This window comes from Ahaetulla prasina, chromosome 1, assembly GCF_028640845.1.
Source record: "Ahaetulla prasina isolate Xishuangbanna chromosome 1, ASM2864084v1, whole genome shotgun sequence".
NCBI lineage: Eukaryota > Metazoa > Chordata > Lepidosauria > Squamata > Colubridae > Ahaetulla > Ahaetulla prasina.
Window position 1 is genome coordinate 317,438,276 of NC_080539.1, and position 18,055 is coordinate 317,456,330.

Genomic DNA, 18,055 nt, shown 5'->3' on the forward strand with positions numbered 1-18,055 from the left:
TACTAGGAAACAACTGAAATGGTAAAATCTGTCTTCTTTAATTCTAGAATGGCTGTGTAGGCTTTAATGAATTTTACTTCTTTTCTAAAAAGTTAAAATTACAGAATGGAATTACCTACTGGTAAACATTGACAAAAACATCTGAAAAGTAATTAGTTAAATGCCGTGTCTACCTGATAACTCATGTAGCTATGGGAACATGATTCCTCTTGATATCTACAAGAGAAAAACACTTCTGTGGTGTTTCAATTTAACTATACTGAGGCACTTTCTTGTTTCAGAAGAAGAAGAAAAAAGACCCCATTTAAGAGCACACAACCAATGTGAGAAATAAGGCCTAAGTGTTTTTTTGTTAGGGATAATTGAAACCAATATTATTGTTAAATGTTGGGGCTCATATGAGGTCTAGGCAGGGGTGAAATCCAGCAGGTTCTGACAGGTTCTGGAGAACCAGTAGTGGAAATTTTGAGTAGTTTGGAGAACTGGCAAATACCACCTCTGGCTGGCCCCAGAGTGGGGTAGGAATGGAGATTTTGCAGTATCCTTCCCCCAGGAGTGGGGAGGGAATGGGGATTTTACAGTATCCTTCCTCTGCCATGCCCACCAAGCCACACTCACCAAGTCACACCATGCCTACCAAGCCATACCCACAGAACCAGTAGTAAAATAATTTGGATTTCACCACTGGGTCTAGGCAATTACACACCCAAACACCCACCCACCCACCCACTCACACACATGTTTATCAGGCTTGGGGATCCCCTGGCAGCAGAAAGCCTGCACACTGGTTACACACATACATCTTAATTAATCCTCTTGCAATCTTGCTTTTTACTGATGTTAATTATTTAATTGTTTGAACTGGTTTGTATATTCTGTTTTAGTAGTTGGTTTTATTGTACACCTCCCAGAGTCAACCTTACGTGAATGGGAAGCCATATAAATTTGGTAAATAAGTGTGTTTGTGTATGTGTATGAAAAGTCCAATATAATTATATGAAATAACACTTTCTAAGGGTGCCATTGCAACCTCCCTAGTTCTTGTTGATGGATGGAAAGAGAATGACCTACTTAAAGTTCAAATAGAAAGATGGGTGATGGATGCCTAAACAATAGGAGAAGCATATTTAAGCCATATTAGCCTTGTGCAAATATTTTTTCTGATAGTATTCTTATGTACAAACATATCTATTTTCCCTGGTTTTATTTTAAATGCTTTTTGGTCAGTGTGCTATGTTGTAGAGCTACTGGGCTCCTGTTTAACAAATCATTTATGGTCATCATAAGAAGCATACACATAAAATAAATGAATCTTGATGCATAACTGTGCAGGAGTACAGATGTTTTATTAATGAAAATGAATCCAGCTTTTTGTAAGTCATGACAGTAATATAAGCTATGATTGTTTAGTTCTTTGCTAGACAGTCCCCGCTGTTTTCACATAGAAATTCCTGTAATACTTAATGGACATCTGGAAGAATTCAGCCAATTAATCGAATTCACACAGGAGCTAAGCTAATGGCTGGCTGAAAGGCAGTTTACATTAAATCAAACTTGCAATATGAATGAAAGTACTTAATCATACATGCAACATTCATTAGATGCAGCACAGCAAGTGTTTTGATTACTTTAATGAAAGATCAGGTAAAGTGCATCAACTGAACAGATTGAAGAGACAGTCTGCTTACAAATGTTTGATTATGAAGACTATCAACAGAAACAGTGCCAGTAATTTACAGCAAAATATAATTTGCAAGGCCAGAAAAGTTTGCTGCAACAAGTGAAAATTGAGGTTTGTTTCCAAACACATTAATAGACAGACATAATATAAAATGCCTTCAATATAGGTGCACGCCAACTGAAAGGTATTTGTGCAGGAGTTCTAATAAGGTAAAGGTAAAGATTCCCTTTGCACATATGTGCTAGTCGTTCCCAACTCTAGAGGGCGGTGATCATCTCCGTTTCAAAGCTGAAGAGCCAGCGCTGTCCAAAGATGTCTCCGTGGTCATGTGGCTGGCATGACTAAATGCCAAAGGTGCATGGAACGCTGTTACTTTCCCACCAAAGGTGGTCCCTATTTTTCTACTTGCATTTTTTACGTGCTTTCAAACTGCTAGGTTGGCAGAAGCTGGGACAAGTAACAGGAGCTCACCCCATTACACAGCACTAGGGATTAGAACTGCTGAACTGCTGACCTTTCGAGCGACAAGCTCAGCATCTTAGCCACTGAGCCACCACATCCCTTAGGAGTTCTAATAATCTCTTATAAATCATAGAATTGATTGGTTAGTATGTTGCTAAGGTATTAATGTCTACAATTCAATTCATATCAGTGGTGAAATCAATTTTTTTTTACTACCAATTCTGTGGGTGTGGCTTGGTAGGCGTGATGTGGCTTGGTGGGTGTGGCAGGGGAAGGGTATTGCAAAATCTCTATTCCCACCCCACTCCAGGGGAAGGATATTGCAAAATCTCCATTCTCACCCCACTCTGGGGCCAGCCAGAGGTGGCATTTGCCGGTTCTTCGAACTACTCAAAGTTTCTGCTACCAGTTCTCCGAACTGCTCAACATTTCCACTACCGTTTCTCCAGAACCTGTCAGAAACTGCTGGATTTCATCCCTGTATCATATGGCTTTAACTCTTTATACCCATCTGTAATTGTCTTGTTATTCTGCTCCATAAAGGATGAATGAATAGAGAAAGACAGTTCTTCCTCCTTTCTTGTCCTGAAGATGTTCATTTGAAAGTAATAGAGCTACCCATCCAGAAATCTCTTGTTTCAGCTTTTTGAGCTAAAGCTGTTTGTGGCTAACTGTTGCTATCAGATGCTGAACTCTAGCAGTCTGCTTTTTCAAGGAACGGTATCAACTTTTATACTTTTCCTTTAGATGACGGTCCTCATGGTAAGCTTGTGACTAGTATCTGATTTCTAGTTTGAAGATGCTGAATCATCAGCAGGTAACTATTTTAGGGGTAACTAGTCACAAAACAGTCATCCTGGCTACTTAACAGTTCTCAAAATATTTTTGGAGCCAATTATATTGCATCACACAACTAAAATTTTCTATGAAGAAGACCTGCATTATCAAAGGTACATGGTAGCTATTTGGTGTTGTTTGGTACATGGTAATAATGGCATGCCATTATGAGTGCCAGAGTACGATAGTCTTCCTCCATTAGCCATGTAACTTCTCCAATCTTGTGAACATAGAGAATTTATGTCAGACAATGGCTAATTTACACATTCAAAACTTTAGTTAGGGCAAACCACTTACCAATTCTGGAGGACATGAATATATAACATCATGCTCAATCTGTCCTTAGCCAATTGTAAAGGCAACCTTTCCCGGCCTTTTCTTGCTTGACAACAAAAGTTTTATTATCCAACCTCTAATGGCACAAATAGCCTTGGAAGTTCTGTCTCATTCGATTCATTGTAGGTGGTATATCTGTTACTATTGCTCGTTTGTGTTGCAGTTCCATGTTCAAATCCTTCACAGTCATTTATCCTAGGCTAATGGAACTAGTGAAACAGTGACGCTTTTCTTTGTGCAGCTAAAACGTTAATTTTTTTGTTTTCTTAAATCAGTGCTATAGAAATTGCTTACAAGCAGTGAATTGGTGGATGGACAGAAGATCACAGACTATTTCGGGGTAATGGTGAAAAGACTACAAGAAAGAGAAGGAGTGGAAGGGAATCCTGTACTTAACTGTAGTTATGTATATCAACTATCACAACAAGGAAGTGTGCAAACCCCAAACTGCTTTCTGGCATTCTTAATGAAAAAGTGACAATAACAACAGCAGCAGCAACAACAACAAAGGTTTTCCCTTCTCCCAGTGCAGGTGAATCTCTCAGTTTTCTTGGCCTAAAATCTAATAAAATTTTTATAATGTTTGAATTCTTCTAATGGGTCCCATAAAGCCACGACTTGGCACAAGGTATATCTTCAGACTGGACATAAGAACTGCTGTGAGACTGACAAGAATTAGTTTCCCCTCCTAGCTCAAATGCTACCAGGAATAGTGAAATTGTAAAACAACGAAGTGTACCTCATTCAGAAGTGGACTGATGACATGTTTGCCATAAGCAAGCAAGTTCTGCAAATAAGCATTGGACTGTATGACTTCTAAATTCCCAACAGTACAATTTTATGTTGGGTAGATATTGTTTTCTCCTGCAAAGGGAAACTGCATGTCTTCAAAGATACACCCAGAAAAGAAAAGTGATTGAAGCTTCTTTCTCTGGTACAAGAGAAATCAGGCTTTGGTAACAATGCTGGCTATGTGTTCTTCCTGATGTGGGCTAATAGAATAGAATAGAATAGAATTTTTTTATTGGCCAGTGTGATTGGACACACAAGGAATTTGTCTTGGTGCATATGCTCTGAGTGTACATAAAAGAAAAGATACATTCATCAAGAATCATAAGGTACTTAATGATAGTCATAGGGTACAAGTAAGCAATCAGAAAACAATCAATATCAATATCAATTGTAAGGATACAAGCAACAAAGTTACAGTCATAAGTGGAAGGAGATGGGTGATGGGAATGATGGGAATATTAATAGTAGTGCAGATTTAGTAAATAGTTTGACAGTGTTGAGGGAATTATTTGTTTAGCAGAGTTATGGCATTCGGGAAGAAACTGTTCTTGTGTCTAGTTGTTCTGGTGTGCAGTGCTCTATAGAGTCATTTTGAGGGTAGGAATTGAAACAGTTTATGTCCGGGATGTGAGGAATCTGTAAATATTTTCACAGCCCTCTTTTTGACTCGTGCAGTATGCAGGTCTTCAATGGAAGGCAGGTTGATAGGAATTGCTTTTTTTGCAGTTCTAATTATCCTCTGAAGTTTGTATCTGTCTTGTTGGGTTGCAGAACCAAACCAGACAGGTATAGAGGTGCAGATCACACACTCAATAATTCCTCTGTAGAACTGTATCAGAAGCTCCTTGGGCAGTTTGAGCTTTCTGAATTGGCACAGAAAGAACATTCTTTGTTGTGCTTTTTTGATGACATTTTGATGTTAGCTGTTCATTTTAGATCTTGAGATATGGTAGAACCTAGAAATTTGAAGGTTTCTACTGTTGATACTGTGTTGTCTAGTATTGTAAGAGGTGGAAGTATGGAAGGATTTCTCTTAAAGTCTACCACCATTTCTATGGTTTTGAGTGTGTTCAGTTCCAGATTGTTCCAGTCGCACCATGAGGCTAGATGTTCAACCTCCCGTCTGTATGAGGATTCATCATTGTCTTGAATGAGACCAATCACTGTTGTGTCATCTGCAAACTTCAATAGTTTAACAGATGGATCATTAGAGATGCGGTCATTGGTATTCAGAGAGAAGAGAAGTGGGGAGAGCACACAGCCTTGGGGGGGGGGCTGGGCTAATTGTACAGGTATCTGATGTGATTCTGCTTCCTGTTTGTTAGGAAGCTTATGATCCACTTACAAGTGTGTTCAGGTACATGTAGCTGGTTTAGCTTACTTAGAAGAGTGTCTGGAATGATGGTATTAAATGTTGAACTAAAGTCTACAAATAGGACCCTTGCGTAGGTCTTTGGAGAATCAAGACGTAGGATGTAGTACAGAGCCATATTAATAGCACCATCTGTTGATGTATTTGCTCGATATGCAAATTGCAAGGGGTCTAACAGCAGATCTGTGATGGTTTTCAAGTGGGACAGCACTAGCCTTTCAAAGATTTTCATGACTGTTCATAATGCAACCAAATAACAGAGTTGGAAGGGACTTGCAGGCAGGTCAGGCAGGAAACCTAAACCATTTCAGATAAATAGTTGTCCAATCTCTTCTTAAAAATTTATAGTGTTGGAACATTCACAACTTCTCAAGGCAGTTCCACTGATTTTTGTTCTAGCTGTCAGGAAATTTCTCCATAGTTCTAGGTTGCTTCTCTCTTTGATTAGTTTTCACCCATTGCTTCTTGTGCTGGCTTCAGTGCTTTGGAGAATAGCTTGACTCCCTCTTCTTTGTGGCAACCCCTGAGATATTGGAACATTGCTATCATGTCACCCCTAGTTCTTTTTTTCATTAAACTAGACATACCAATTCCAGCAACCGTTCTTTATATGTTTTAGCCTCCAGTCCCCTAATCATCTTTGTTGCTCTTCTCTGCACTCTTTCTAGAGTATCAACATTTTTTTTTACATGGCACAATGAATTAATGGATTCCCCAATCTTTATGGCCAGCATTGTTACCTAAGCTTGAAATCTGGACAGTGATTTCTTAAACCAGTTTCATTTCTAGGTGGAATTAGCACAGGAGACAAGCAGTTTAAAGCTATTGTGTAAAACTACCCTTATCCTTCTCTCTCAACCAGCATGAATGGAGAGACAACAATACTGATGTTTCTGGTAAAGTTGTTGCACTCTTGATAGTATTATGCAAATACAACGCATTATTATCCTTACTGAAAAATAGCTGGCTTGGTGTGGCTACCAAGCCAGTTCTCCCAGTTCCCACTCTGCTGCAGTCCAGTGGTGAGATGGCCATTAATCTTCAGTTTTCCATGCTGCGTGTGTGGTTGATAATGGGAAGAGGTTAAACTATCCTGTCATGGATGAGCTGCATTAGTGTTTTTTTTCTTGATGGTGGGGGATAGTTATTGAAGTAGGAAAATACAGTAGGCCAGATACTTTCAGGAGCATAGTTTGCTTCGACTGTTTGCATTTTAGCAGAGGAAAGGGACATCTGCGTTCCTTCCGCGATCATTTCAGCACCCAGGAGAACTTATTTATCGAATGGTCCAAACTTTATCTTACACCCCATCCACTGCAAGTAAAGCTCCGTCGCCTTATTGAATTCTCTGCCCAAAGCATCTGGGACCTCCTTGGCCAGCGCTTGTTGGCCGGCGCGGCTTCGTCAACTTCGCCTTGGCTTTTGAAGAAGGAAACCGCGGGCGAGCCGAAGATAATTATTCCAAGGATGCTTGGAAAGAGAGAGGAGCCTGTCTGGGAAGATCGGGCTAGAAGAAAGGAGGGTGCCTGTATTAGCACAAGCGGGCAGGTAAGGAGGGATGGCTGGGCGGTGAGACAGTTGCCTGCCCCGGAGGTAAGCAGCTCGCCTTGCCCGGCCCCGCCCCTCGCCAGCGCCGATTGGGAAAGTGGCCAGGCGCTCTCCGAAGCTCAGATTCTCCCGCCTTTTCCAACTCGCGTCTCCCCTCCCTCCACATTTGTCCTCTCAACTTCCTCATTGGCAGCCTTGGGCCGAGGGAACGATGACGCACTCGCTCCCCGAGGGACGTGGGGTATAAACGCCCGACGGGCACGCAGCGCCGGTGCAAGTGGAGCGCTGCCATCCGGTGTACACGGAAGATGCCGCGGGGGTTCCTAGTGAAACGGAGCAGGAGGCCGGGGGTGTCCTATAGGATGCGCCCCGCAGGCGGACTCTCGGCGCTCCGCCTGGAGGAAGCGCCCCGCCTCGCAACGCCTTTGCCAGAGGCGCCGCAACAGCCCCAGCAGCTTCCTCAGCCCAACTCCCCAGTGATGGCGATCTGGGACGCGGGAGGCTCGGACCACGTAGCCCCCGCCGCGGAGGAGCCCAGGTGCTGCCTTCCTTCTTCCGTGTCTGCCGAATCCTCTCCTCTGGGCCCCGCCTTGGCCCTGGCAGAAAAGCTGCCCCTGATTCCGCGCACTCTGGTGCCTTTGCCGGTGCCGCTTCCCTTGCCTGCTGCCCCGCTTTGCCCGGCTATCCCGCTCAAGCGCCCCTCCCGAGCGAAGGCGCCGCCCGCCAAGAAGCCCAAGGCCGTGCGCAAGTTGAGCTTTGCCGACGAGGTGACCACATCGCCCGTGTTGGGGTTGCGGATCAAAGCTGCTTCCGAGGCGGGCAGCGAAGGGATCCGCGTGGCTCGTCCGACGCTGCTCGGTGAATTTGTCTGCCAGCTGTGCAAAGAACCCTATGCCGATCCCTTGGCTCTGGCTCAGCACCGTTGCTCCCGAATTGTGCGCGTCGAATACCGCTGCCCGGAGTGTCACAAAATCTTCAGCTGCCCGGCCAACCTGGCTTCTCACCGCCGGTGGCACAAGCCGCGCCCGACCACCTCTGCCGGTCCCACCCAGGACAAAGAAAACAGCCGCGGGGAGCCCGGCCGAGATCAGCACCACGGCGCTGCGGACAGCTCCTGCTGCCGGGACCAGCCGCCTCCTCGTGCCGCGCAGCTTGGTCCGGCCAGCGAAGCTGCCGCCGCCGCCTCCTCCGTCGCCACTCCTGGCTCCGGTTTGATAGCTCCTCCGGGCGAGCTCTACTTTTGCCCTTATTGCCACAAGTCATTCCGGCGCCAAGCGTACCTGCGCAAACACCTGGGCACCCACCAGGCTGGCATCGCCAGCTTCGCCAGCAACTCACCATCTCACCCACCCCCGCAACAGATCGCCTTTTCCTGTCATTTGTGCGGCGCGCATTTCCCGTCGGCGGACATCCGAGACAAGCATCGGGTATGGCACACGGTGCGTGAGGAATTGCTTCTGCCACTGGGGCCGCCGGAAGGCAGCCTTAACCATGGTGAGCAGCAGATCTTTTCCTGCAAACACTGTCCCTCGACTTTCTTCAGCTCGCCCGGCCTTACCCGACACATCAACAAGTGCCATCCTTCGGAGAACAGACAGGTTCTTCTATTGCAGATGTCCGTCAGGCCCGGCTGCTAGACTCGTCCGGCAACGAGTTGATTCTTCTCTCCAGATAGAACTGTGAAATTGCACAGGTTAAGGCTGAACGTTTGCCTGCCTGTTCAGAGCAGGTGCTCGGACTATTGCCCCATTATCTGAAACTGCATTACATGATATTTCCTTTGTCCCTAAGCTTTGTCCCTTTTTCCTTGGTGATCCAAAAAAATCCTCTCCAAAGTATAATTCCAATGGAAAATCATAACCAAAAGGTATTGCCAAATTTTGTGTCAAATACTTTTAGTCCAGAAAAAACAGTTATTCTTGACAATTTTTCCTTGCTGCCTTATAGTGGGATGAGAGTGCATTGTACATTCTGTGAAATATCGAACTCTTAGCTGTTTTCATACTGAACTCTTTACCATTTAGAAGCCTACCTTCTATTTTAGGACTTAAAACATGGCATTTACATTGAGAGAGGAAACATACTTTTCTGACCGTGCTTAATACTGTAGCTAAACCTAGTACCAACTGTGTGCCTACCTGTGAGTAAGTCATCTGGGGAAAGTGGGGCTGAATATTTAATTCTGGTTACTCTGGTCCCTAGGACCTTAAGTACATTCCAACACTGTTTAATTAAAGCTTAATTGGAAAGGATAAGTAGTCAGATTTATATATTCAATTAGGGGAAGTTGTCTCCCCAGTTTTCAAGCTTAAAAAAAGTAGTTTTTGTAACTGTTTTGTTCATTGTGTTCTGTAATATAACAATATATAGTCAGTTATTCATAGCAGGTCAATGTCTTGTTACAAAATGCTCCTTCTGTCTGCTGTTGCTCATTACTGGTTATTAAAATCAGCATTAATTTTTGTTTGCTTCCTGAGTATATTGTGCAAGTTTTCAAGCTCAATAAAATACAGATGATAAAAGGAAACACACACACACACACACAGATGGGATGGCTGCCTTAAGATTTTGACTGATGGATAGAGATTCTTGGGCAATAACTATAAGCACAAGAGGTTATTAACTTTTTAAAGTTCAGGGCTCTCCATCGTCCATGGAAAGTGCTTTTGCAAAATTATAACCTCTAGCTCTTTCAGCTGGGCTATTAATTAGAAATTAAATCACAAGAAAATGCCCAATTGGATGAAAAGAATAATAATACAAATGAAAACTATCTAGAATATCATTTAGGGGGTCAGCCTTTCCAAATCAAAAGCAACTTTGAACTGGACCTCTAGCTAAAACTCCTCCTTTGCTTCCAGGTTTGTTTGACAAAATATTTGGAAACTAAGCTAGCAGGATGTTGTCCAACTTCAATATAGTTTTCTAAAGATCAATTTTTTTTCTAATTTGGGTTTTAGTTTTTATACAATAATTTATTACTTTTTAGCTATGCTAGTCAACAGGTATGGTTCAGTGAAATATTACATCTGGCAAAATACTTCTTTTTCACTCTTAACTCATTTATTGAGATTTCTCAAATGCTATGAAAACTTTAAAAATGCTACATACTTCATACACAATAATTTCAATATACAATATGCTTAAAACAGTAGACAATGATTTAGTATTTTAAACTAAATGATTTTAGCTTAAAATACTAAAAATCTCTTTGTAAGCAGGGGAAAATATGGAAGCATTATTTGTTGCTTCCAGCATTATATGCTGTATTTTGTGACTTTATGAATACTGTTTTAAGCAGATTATGTGTTACACGACACAAAATCATAAGAAAATTACATTTGGAACAAGGGGATGGAAAAAACTGATCAAAAAGATTTTGCATTTGAACAACTAAATCATCATTCCATGCCATTCTTTTCATGATATTTGTGCACCAAAAAGGTTTGCATAAACCAGTTTTTGTAATGAAATACAAAACACCCAAAGTGGTAAGAATAATTTTATTGTATTATTAAATAGCATGTCTTTTCTTCAACCATTACAAATTTGTATATACTACATGGCGAACAAATACATCAATATATATTTCTATAGTTTCCCAGGTGAGGAACATATATTTACACATGCAGTTAGTACCAGTGGCATGCTACATTTTGTTAAAGCAGAATATGGCAAACAACACAGTTGAATTTCTGCATTATGAAAATATTTCTGAGTAGTAGTGACAAATTGGAGTGGAATGTATTTGTGTATATATTTGCTATTATGAGGGCACAGCCTCCCCCCATCCCACCCCCCAACATTACTTGATTGAAAGCAAATGACTGAAGTGGCGAAGTGCTTGAAAATAGGTGATTGTACATATGTATACTTATGCAGGTATACCAAAGGACGATCTCAACTTTCGGAAGAGAAAGATTGTGCCAATAGGGCCAAGAGAAAAGCAAATGTTTAGCAAGGAAGTTGATACTTAACAGTAAATGCTTGCTGTTAAGTCTGTCCAACAGTGAATGAGAATAATGGAGCTGAGGAAGAGTCTCTGTTAACTTGGTTTATTCTTATAATATAATAACTGTACATAATTCTGTGAATTCTAGTGATATTTGCAGAGAACGCTTAGTTTGAAAAGTATACATGCATCCCTTTGAAGATGACATATTTTTTATTTTGAAAGGGTTATACAATAAATAAGAGTGGAACATGCCTGCAGTTTCCAGCTTCAGGGGTGGCTTCAGGGATAGTAATTAATCACAGATGTTAAAAGAGTTTCCTCTCACAAGGAAAAGTATATATATAAAACAGTGAAACAGGAAATACTCTGCATTGATAAACTATGATTAGCGGGAAGCTGAATATTCTAACACAAAAGCTAAAATATTTTCATTTTGAAATAAAATTCCATGTTTCTTTAAAATAAAAATAAGAGCAGAGGAATGAAGGAACAATATTCAGCATAGAGGAGAGATTTATGTCTTGATAAAAAAGGCTGGAGGCTTTACCAGTCGCTAAGTCTTGTAGGCTGAGCCAGAAGATCGTCGCATTTTCATGGACATACGACTCTTGCTAGTCCGTGGAGAAATGGGGAAAGCTAGATCGGACCTGTCCATCTGCGCTGCTGCTGGAACTTCGGACGCCTGAGTCTCTGGGTAGGGCCCTATTGAAAACAGAAGGACCTCACATATTAAAACAATCTGATTAGGGAAAAAGATTTGCAGAGTGCAAGCCCTAAAACAGTCTCCTCTCTTTTGATCTGTCCCATCAACAACAGCAACTCATCTGCCAGAATCATTAACAAACTCATATATTTTAGATTATGAGTGGCTGGTGGACAGCTTCAAACAAACTAAGTAATAAGAAAAGACTTGGAAGTTATTAAAAAGAAGCTAAGGTGGCATCTAATTGGTGTTATACATACAGTATGTATTCTTATAGGATTCAATGGGAAAGAAGTATGAATAGATCATGCTAGCTGAATATACTACGTGGCTCATTATCTTTGTAAAAGGAACAAGATAATTTTGACAGGACATGATAGTATTGTTGACCCAACGCAGAGTAATTTTCCTTGGATTGGCCCCAAGGCAAATAGCAGAAGCAATAGGTTAGGTTAAGACGGTTATTGCAACAGCCAAAATTCGGAGGCATGCAAAACAGGCCAGATTGTTATGTACCGTATATGATCATTCCTACAAGTTTCAGGTAAAGTTCCGTTTGCCAAAAAAGAAAGATATTTCTTTCTTTCTTCCGCCTTTTAAAATAAATTGTAGATCTAAACAGATTATGTCTGCATTCACCTGCAAAGATATTTGTTTTTTAAGGAATGAGATGACGTGGTTGATATTAGCAGAGATCAATGCTCAGGGTATCAGTTGGCTACTACATGCATACTGCTCTATATGCGGATCCTGCTATTTATAATTTAATTCTGTAATTATAATTCTGTAATAATTCTACATTTTTCCACTGCAAATGTGAAAAACTTTGTTTTTGAAAGATGATATGGCTTTCTTCAACTAATCCAAATTATTCATATTTTTCTGATTACCTGTTAATTAATACTAGATTATGTTGCACTTAGTAAATGCTCAGAAACAAAATTCTTATTACAAAACAGAATGCGGCCATAAAGCCAGTTTTTAATCATCTACCTGACACATGTGCATTTACACATCAAGTGTAATCAAAGATAGAACCAAAATCCTAGTTATTTTAATAGTCCTTTATCATAAAGTGTTCAGATTTATGTTTGTACATTTATATTCTATTCATCTTAAAATAAAAGTATTTTTCTCCAAGAGTTAAAATAACATGGCAAAATAATTCAAGAACTGTTTGAACCAAATTATAAATAACACAAAATAAAAGGAATCCATTTGCAAGTAGAAAAAAACTTTCATTAATATGAAAAGTATAAGTATCAGAATTGAGGGAGTCTGGTGCTACATTACACTGCAAAGAGTTTTCTAATATTTAGACATTATATTTTCAGAGGATGAGGGGATGCTATGACAATATCACACTGTAAATACACACTGGTGTATTTCTATGGATGGCATTGGACAATTATATTAAATCTCAAAGTTACATTATAATTTAAAGAACAGATTCTTCTGAAAAACACAAACATCCTTAAAACGATGTATTTAGTGTTTCCAGTTTACAAAATACATGTTTATGAACCACTTTAATAAAATATTTTTGAGAATTTTCTCAAGAGTTTTTCTTTCTTTCCTTCCTTTCTTTCCTTGCTTCCTTCCGAACCAAATTGTTTGCCTTCATTTTGAAACATGCTGCAAGGTAATCATTGCAAGCCATGTTGACTAAGTCATGAAAGTAACTGCTTTTAAAACCAGAATGTCATGAATCTAAGCTATTAATTCAAATGCTATACAGGTAGTCCAGACTTACAACCAAAATTGAGCCCAAAATGTTTGTTAAGTGAGACATTTGTTTTGCCCCATTTTACAACATTTCTTGTCACAGATGTTAAGAGATTCACTGCAGTTAAGTTAGTAACCCGTTAAATGAATCTGGCTTCCCCAATGACTTTGTCAGAAGGTCATATGACCTTGGAACACAGCAACCATTGTAAATATGAACCAGTTGCCAATATCTGAATTTTGATCACATGATCGTGAGGATGCCACAAAGTTTGTAACTGAAAAATGGTCATAAGTCACTTTTTTCAGTGCCGTTGTAACTTTGGACGGTCACTAAATGAATTGCTGTAAATCAAGGACTACCTGTAGTTTGTGCTTTGGCCAAGTACTTTCTGAAATAGCTTTTCTTTTTTTCTGTATACATAGATTGATCAATCAATCAATCAATCAATCAATCAATCGACAAGTAAGCTCTCTTTTGGACTAGAAATGATCCCACATGTAACTGAACTTTTATATTCCAAAACAGTTTCTTCTCTTGTGTTCCTACCAATATTGCTCAGTTTGATGGTTAAAAGGCTAGCTCCTAAACCATTTGATATGGGACATTTATAATGGAAGGATTGCCCTTGCAAATATTTCAGTCTCTCAACCTCCTCTCCTTAGGAAAAAGACCAGTTTCTTTACATATAAAGACCACGATCTTGAACTGTGTTTGGAAACAAGCTGGTAGCCAATACAATCTACAGGAAACTGATAACATAATAAACAAGGGCTGTGTCAAAAAGCAAGTTAATTGCTGCAGTTGTGCAGTTTGTGATTTTCAATTGATTTGGCACGGAGTATATAAAGCTGCAATAAAATAAAATTTATTATGCCTTAAAAAGCCTCTTCCACATGGGAGAAGAGTTTTTTTTTTGGCTTGTTTATTTAAATTCATCCCCACCTGCCCAGCACACATCAATATTCAGACAATCTATCTTGTTCGCGTTTTACAAGGAATCATAGCACTCCAAATGGTAGGGTAGTGCATAAAAAGTCAAGGCTGGTGCCCTGCACAGCCTACCATTCACAGCTAGTGTGAAAGACCTTCCAATTCAAGCCTTTGTGCCCTTTACCTTGAAGTGGCCAATTCTTTCTAGAGGTGGCTTGGGAAGGAGGAGAAATATCACACCATTTCTTTCTTTGTTGAGAATGAAGAAGTGATGGAGAGGTGGACAGAAGTAAGGAAAAAGGAAAAAAGATAAAAAAAGATAACAGGTGTGAGACATGAGACATGAACAGTAGAGGTTGGAGGGCATTTACAGATGAGTACAGAAAGGAGAAAGTTAGAATCTGTTATGTTGCTAACATGCAAGCTAAGATTAAAGAAGGATGCATTAATGTATAAAAATGGATCAACAGCTTAACAATCAGGAAGAATACTCACCAACTACAGGTTACAAAAAAAAAAAAAAAAAGAACAGAAAAAAGAAAAAGAATTCTATAAAAATAATTCTGATCCAACAGCCTCATTGATATAACCATTATGACATAAATATGTTATAGTGTTTTAGAAACTGCTTATAAATAAAAAACACCCTGCAATTGATAAAACAACAAAATGTTTACACCCCTCCCTAAAAGCAATTTTTTCAGCTCACATGAAAAATAAAATTCTTTCTAAAATTCTGCTAAGTGTAGTTTTAACACGTATTTACTGAAAAATATTTGATATTAAAAATCACCAACTTGCAAAAGGAAGTATATATGGTTATGATACATTTTACATGTCTAAAGAATTCAAAACTGGTAATACTTTTTTTTTGTTTGTTTACATTTATACCCCGCCCTTCTCCAAAGACTCAGGGCGGCTTACAGTGTATAAGGCAATAGTCTCATTCTATTTGTATATTTTTTACAAAGTCAACTTATTGCCCCCCCAACAATCTGGGTCCTCATTTTACCTACCTTATAAAGGATGGAAGGCTGAGTCAACCTTGGGCCGGGCTCGAACCTGCAGTAATTGCAGGCTTTGTGTTCTTAATAACAGGCCTTACCAGCCTGAGCTAAACCGGCTTTTATGAAAATAGAAGCCAGGTAAATCTATAGTATACATGGAGTACAATCCATTTTTTTCTATAAGACTTCCCCTTTTTATCATTCTTCACATTTATTTAACCTGAAGGTAGTTGAAAAAGAAATAGAAATGCAGCAATTGATGTTGAGTATGTTCCAACAGTTCAAATAAATATTTCCTATATCATAAAATGTTTTCATTCTGTCCTTTGAGGTGGCTACAAGCTAAGATCTGAAACGATGTAGAGAATTCAAACATAGTAAAATACAGCGAACTAATAAGGAGCTTTGATCCAGATGCCATCTGTTATGTTTTTCCCAGTATTGTCAATTCAGAAAAACAATTTAGACTCATGGAAGATTAATTTTGTATATGGTAACAGCAGCAAGATTATTGTATGCATAAAGATGGAAGAATACTGAAATTCCCACAATGGAGGGTCAGAATTAGAAGAAACTGACCTTTTTTGTCAGAGGGAAAAAAGTAGTAGTTTTTTTATAGACTGGAAAGTTTTCATGGACTTTTTTCCTAACAGAAAGGTGAAATGAAGATTTACAGATTTAAAGACAGAAAAAGATGAGAATTTAATATAGGGTTGTAGGGATTTCTGGAAGAGATAAGAGAGAGGAGAGAGGATGGGGTTGTTAATATCTGTTGAAGAGAAAGTTGGAAATCATTAGTTTTCTTTTTTTTTGAAAAGTATTTTTCTTAAAAAGTTTTAAATACAGCAATGAAAGTTAATACAAACTAAAAAAAATAAAAAATAAAAAAACCTGTGCTCTTCACTTCCTCTTAGCTAACAAATATAAAACTCTTCATCTGATAACTCTTATCTGGAAACAACATCTTTTCCAGTCCAGGTATAGGCAAAACGTCCAAACAGAGCTCTAAAATAATCACATTTATTAACAAATATAAAACTCATCATTCCACATCTCAACTCTTAACTATAAGGAAATCCAATATATGTCTTTTCCATTCCAGGTGCCAAAAAGTTCAAAAAGAACTCCCCCCCGCAAAATAACATATCCAATTTTAACAATGCTCAAATAAGCCAACTTTATGTTCCTTCTTTTTACATAAAACAATCTTGATCTTTAATCCATTCAAATGATCATTATCCCTGTCTTGAAATTCTTCAAAACAAGCCTCTTTTTAAAGTTGGAAATCATAATTTTTCATAACTTTAGTTTTCTTTCTTTTTTCTTTTCTTGCATTCTTTTCTTTCTTCTTCCTTTCCTATCTTTTTCTATGGATTTTTCTGTTTTATGTAAAATTCTCGATAAGTATAAATAAAAAAACCTCAGAAATAAATTTAACTAGATTCAGACATAAGCTTAGCTGAATTCTACTGCCAAAGGAGGGAAAGGGCCAAGACCTTGTTTCTTTATTTGGATCTTCTGTCCAAAGCATCATCTGTCACCTACTTCTGAAGGGTGAGATATTGTCCAGAACAGAATGAAAAGTGATGCTAGGAACTGGAGAAGGGGGAATGAAATATTTTGTCCTTCTTTCTCCAGAACCAGTGAATTCCATTTGATCCTAGCTCACTTCCGAAATAAATAAATAATACAAAAACTCTTCAGGTCAATGATCAGCAAAGCTAGATGTAAACCATTTACTGTAAGAATATATTGGAACTCAATGTAAAACTCACTTTGGGAACAAAGGAAAAAGTCTTTTTAAAAAATTGATTTAAACATGTTTCCCCTCCCCCCCTTTTTTTGCATACTATCTTTTCTGTATCTCATTTAGCAGCTAGGATAGATTGTTCTTGACAAGAGTTAATTAGTCAGAATTAATTGAGTGCAAAGGACTTAATTGAGTGCAAAGAAAGACTAAACATTATATGTGGTCTAAGGCCTACCTTAAGCCAGCAATATTCTGTTTCTATCAGTATACATACTGGATATTATTTTGGCTGGGTAACATTTTTGAAAATTAGTTGGTAAATGCCAACTTGTATTTTTCATTCTATTTCCTCTAATAAACTTTTTGTAGTGAGCATGACAGACTTGGAATATTGCATTTTGGAGACTCATTATAAGTTACGTTGAAGAAGTGCTTCAATTATACATTGTACAATAATATACTGCAGCAGCTCAGCAGCTTGCTGTTTTCCGTTTAAAAAGAGTATGTGTGTTTTAAGGAATCCACTCATTAAAGTTCATGTTTCTTAAAGAACTCTTGACTTTTTTTCCAAGCTCATGTAAAAGTGTGACAAAAGTCAGACTGCTGTAACGACTAGCAGAAGATGCTTGAAGCACTTTTCTAGATCACTTTTACTGTATACAGACCTTTAAATTTAAATACTCTGACAGTCCTATGTTTCTTGATTAATGGTAATAAGGGAATTTATCGACAAATTATACAACTGCCTTGGAATATGGAATCTTGCTGATAAATGAAATATCTAATTTTTTAGACCTAAATTTGATATTTAGAAAAATGCCTAACATTTTTTTCTAAATTATATTCAATTAACATAAAAGTTAATATCCATGTCTTACTGCAGTAACCCTTCATAAATGAATCAGCCTTCACAATCTCTCAAAAAACAAAACCCAAAATTTTCAGTCAACAAA

At 38.8% G+C, this 18,055-nt stretch overlaps 2 protein-coding genes across 12 annotated transcripts in view; one reads left to right on the plus strand and one right to left on the minus strand.

Annotated features, from left to right (window-relative positions):
- The first annotated feature begins 7,336 nt into the window (after window positions 1-7,336).
- INSM2 (INSM transcriptional repressor 2) lies at window positions 7,337-8,665 on the plus strand. The gene has a single exon (XM_058162350.1). It carries the CDS (start codon window positions 7,337-7,339, stop codon window positions 8,663-8,665), a length of 1,329 nt encoding a protein of 442 aa, XP_058018333.1.
- A 1,852-nt stretch (window positions 8,666-10,517) lies between these two features.
- RALGAPA1 (Ral GTPase activating protein catalytic subunit alpha 1) overlaps window positions 10,518-18,055 on the minus strand; it is a 127,579-nt gene continuing 120,041 nt past the window's right edge. For all 11 annotated transcript variants that reach the window (XM_058162265.1, XM_058162273.1, XM_058162269.1 and 8 more), the window contains one exon: window positions 10,518-11,685. In XM_058162265.1, coding sequence (XP_058018248.1) covers window positions 11,537-11,685 — 149 coding nt within the window. In that variant the 3' untranslated portion in view covers window positions 10,518-11,536. The remainder of the gene's footprint in view (window positions 11,686-18,055) is intronic.

Excerpts from the sequence above, each read along its gene's own strand:
- INSM2 (XM_058162350.1), top strand. The coding sequence starts at position 7,337 with ATGCCGCGGGGGTTCCTAGTGAAACGGAGCAGGAGGCCGGGGGTGTCC.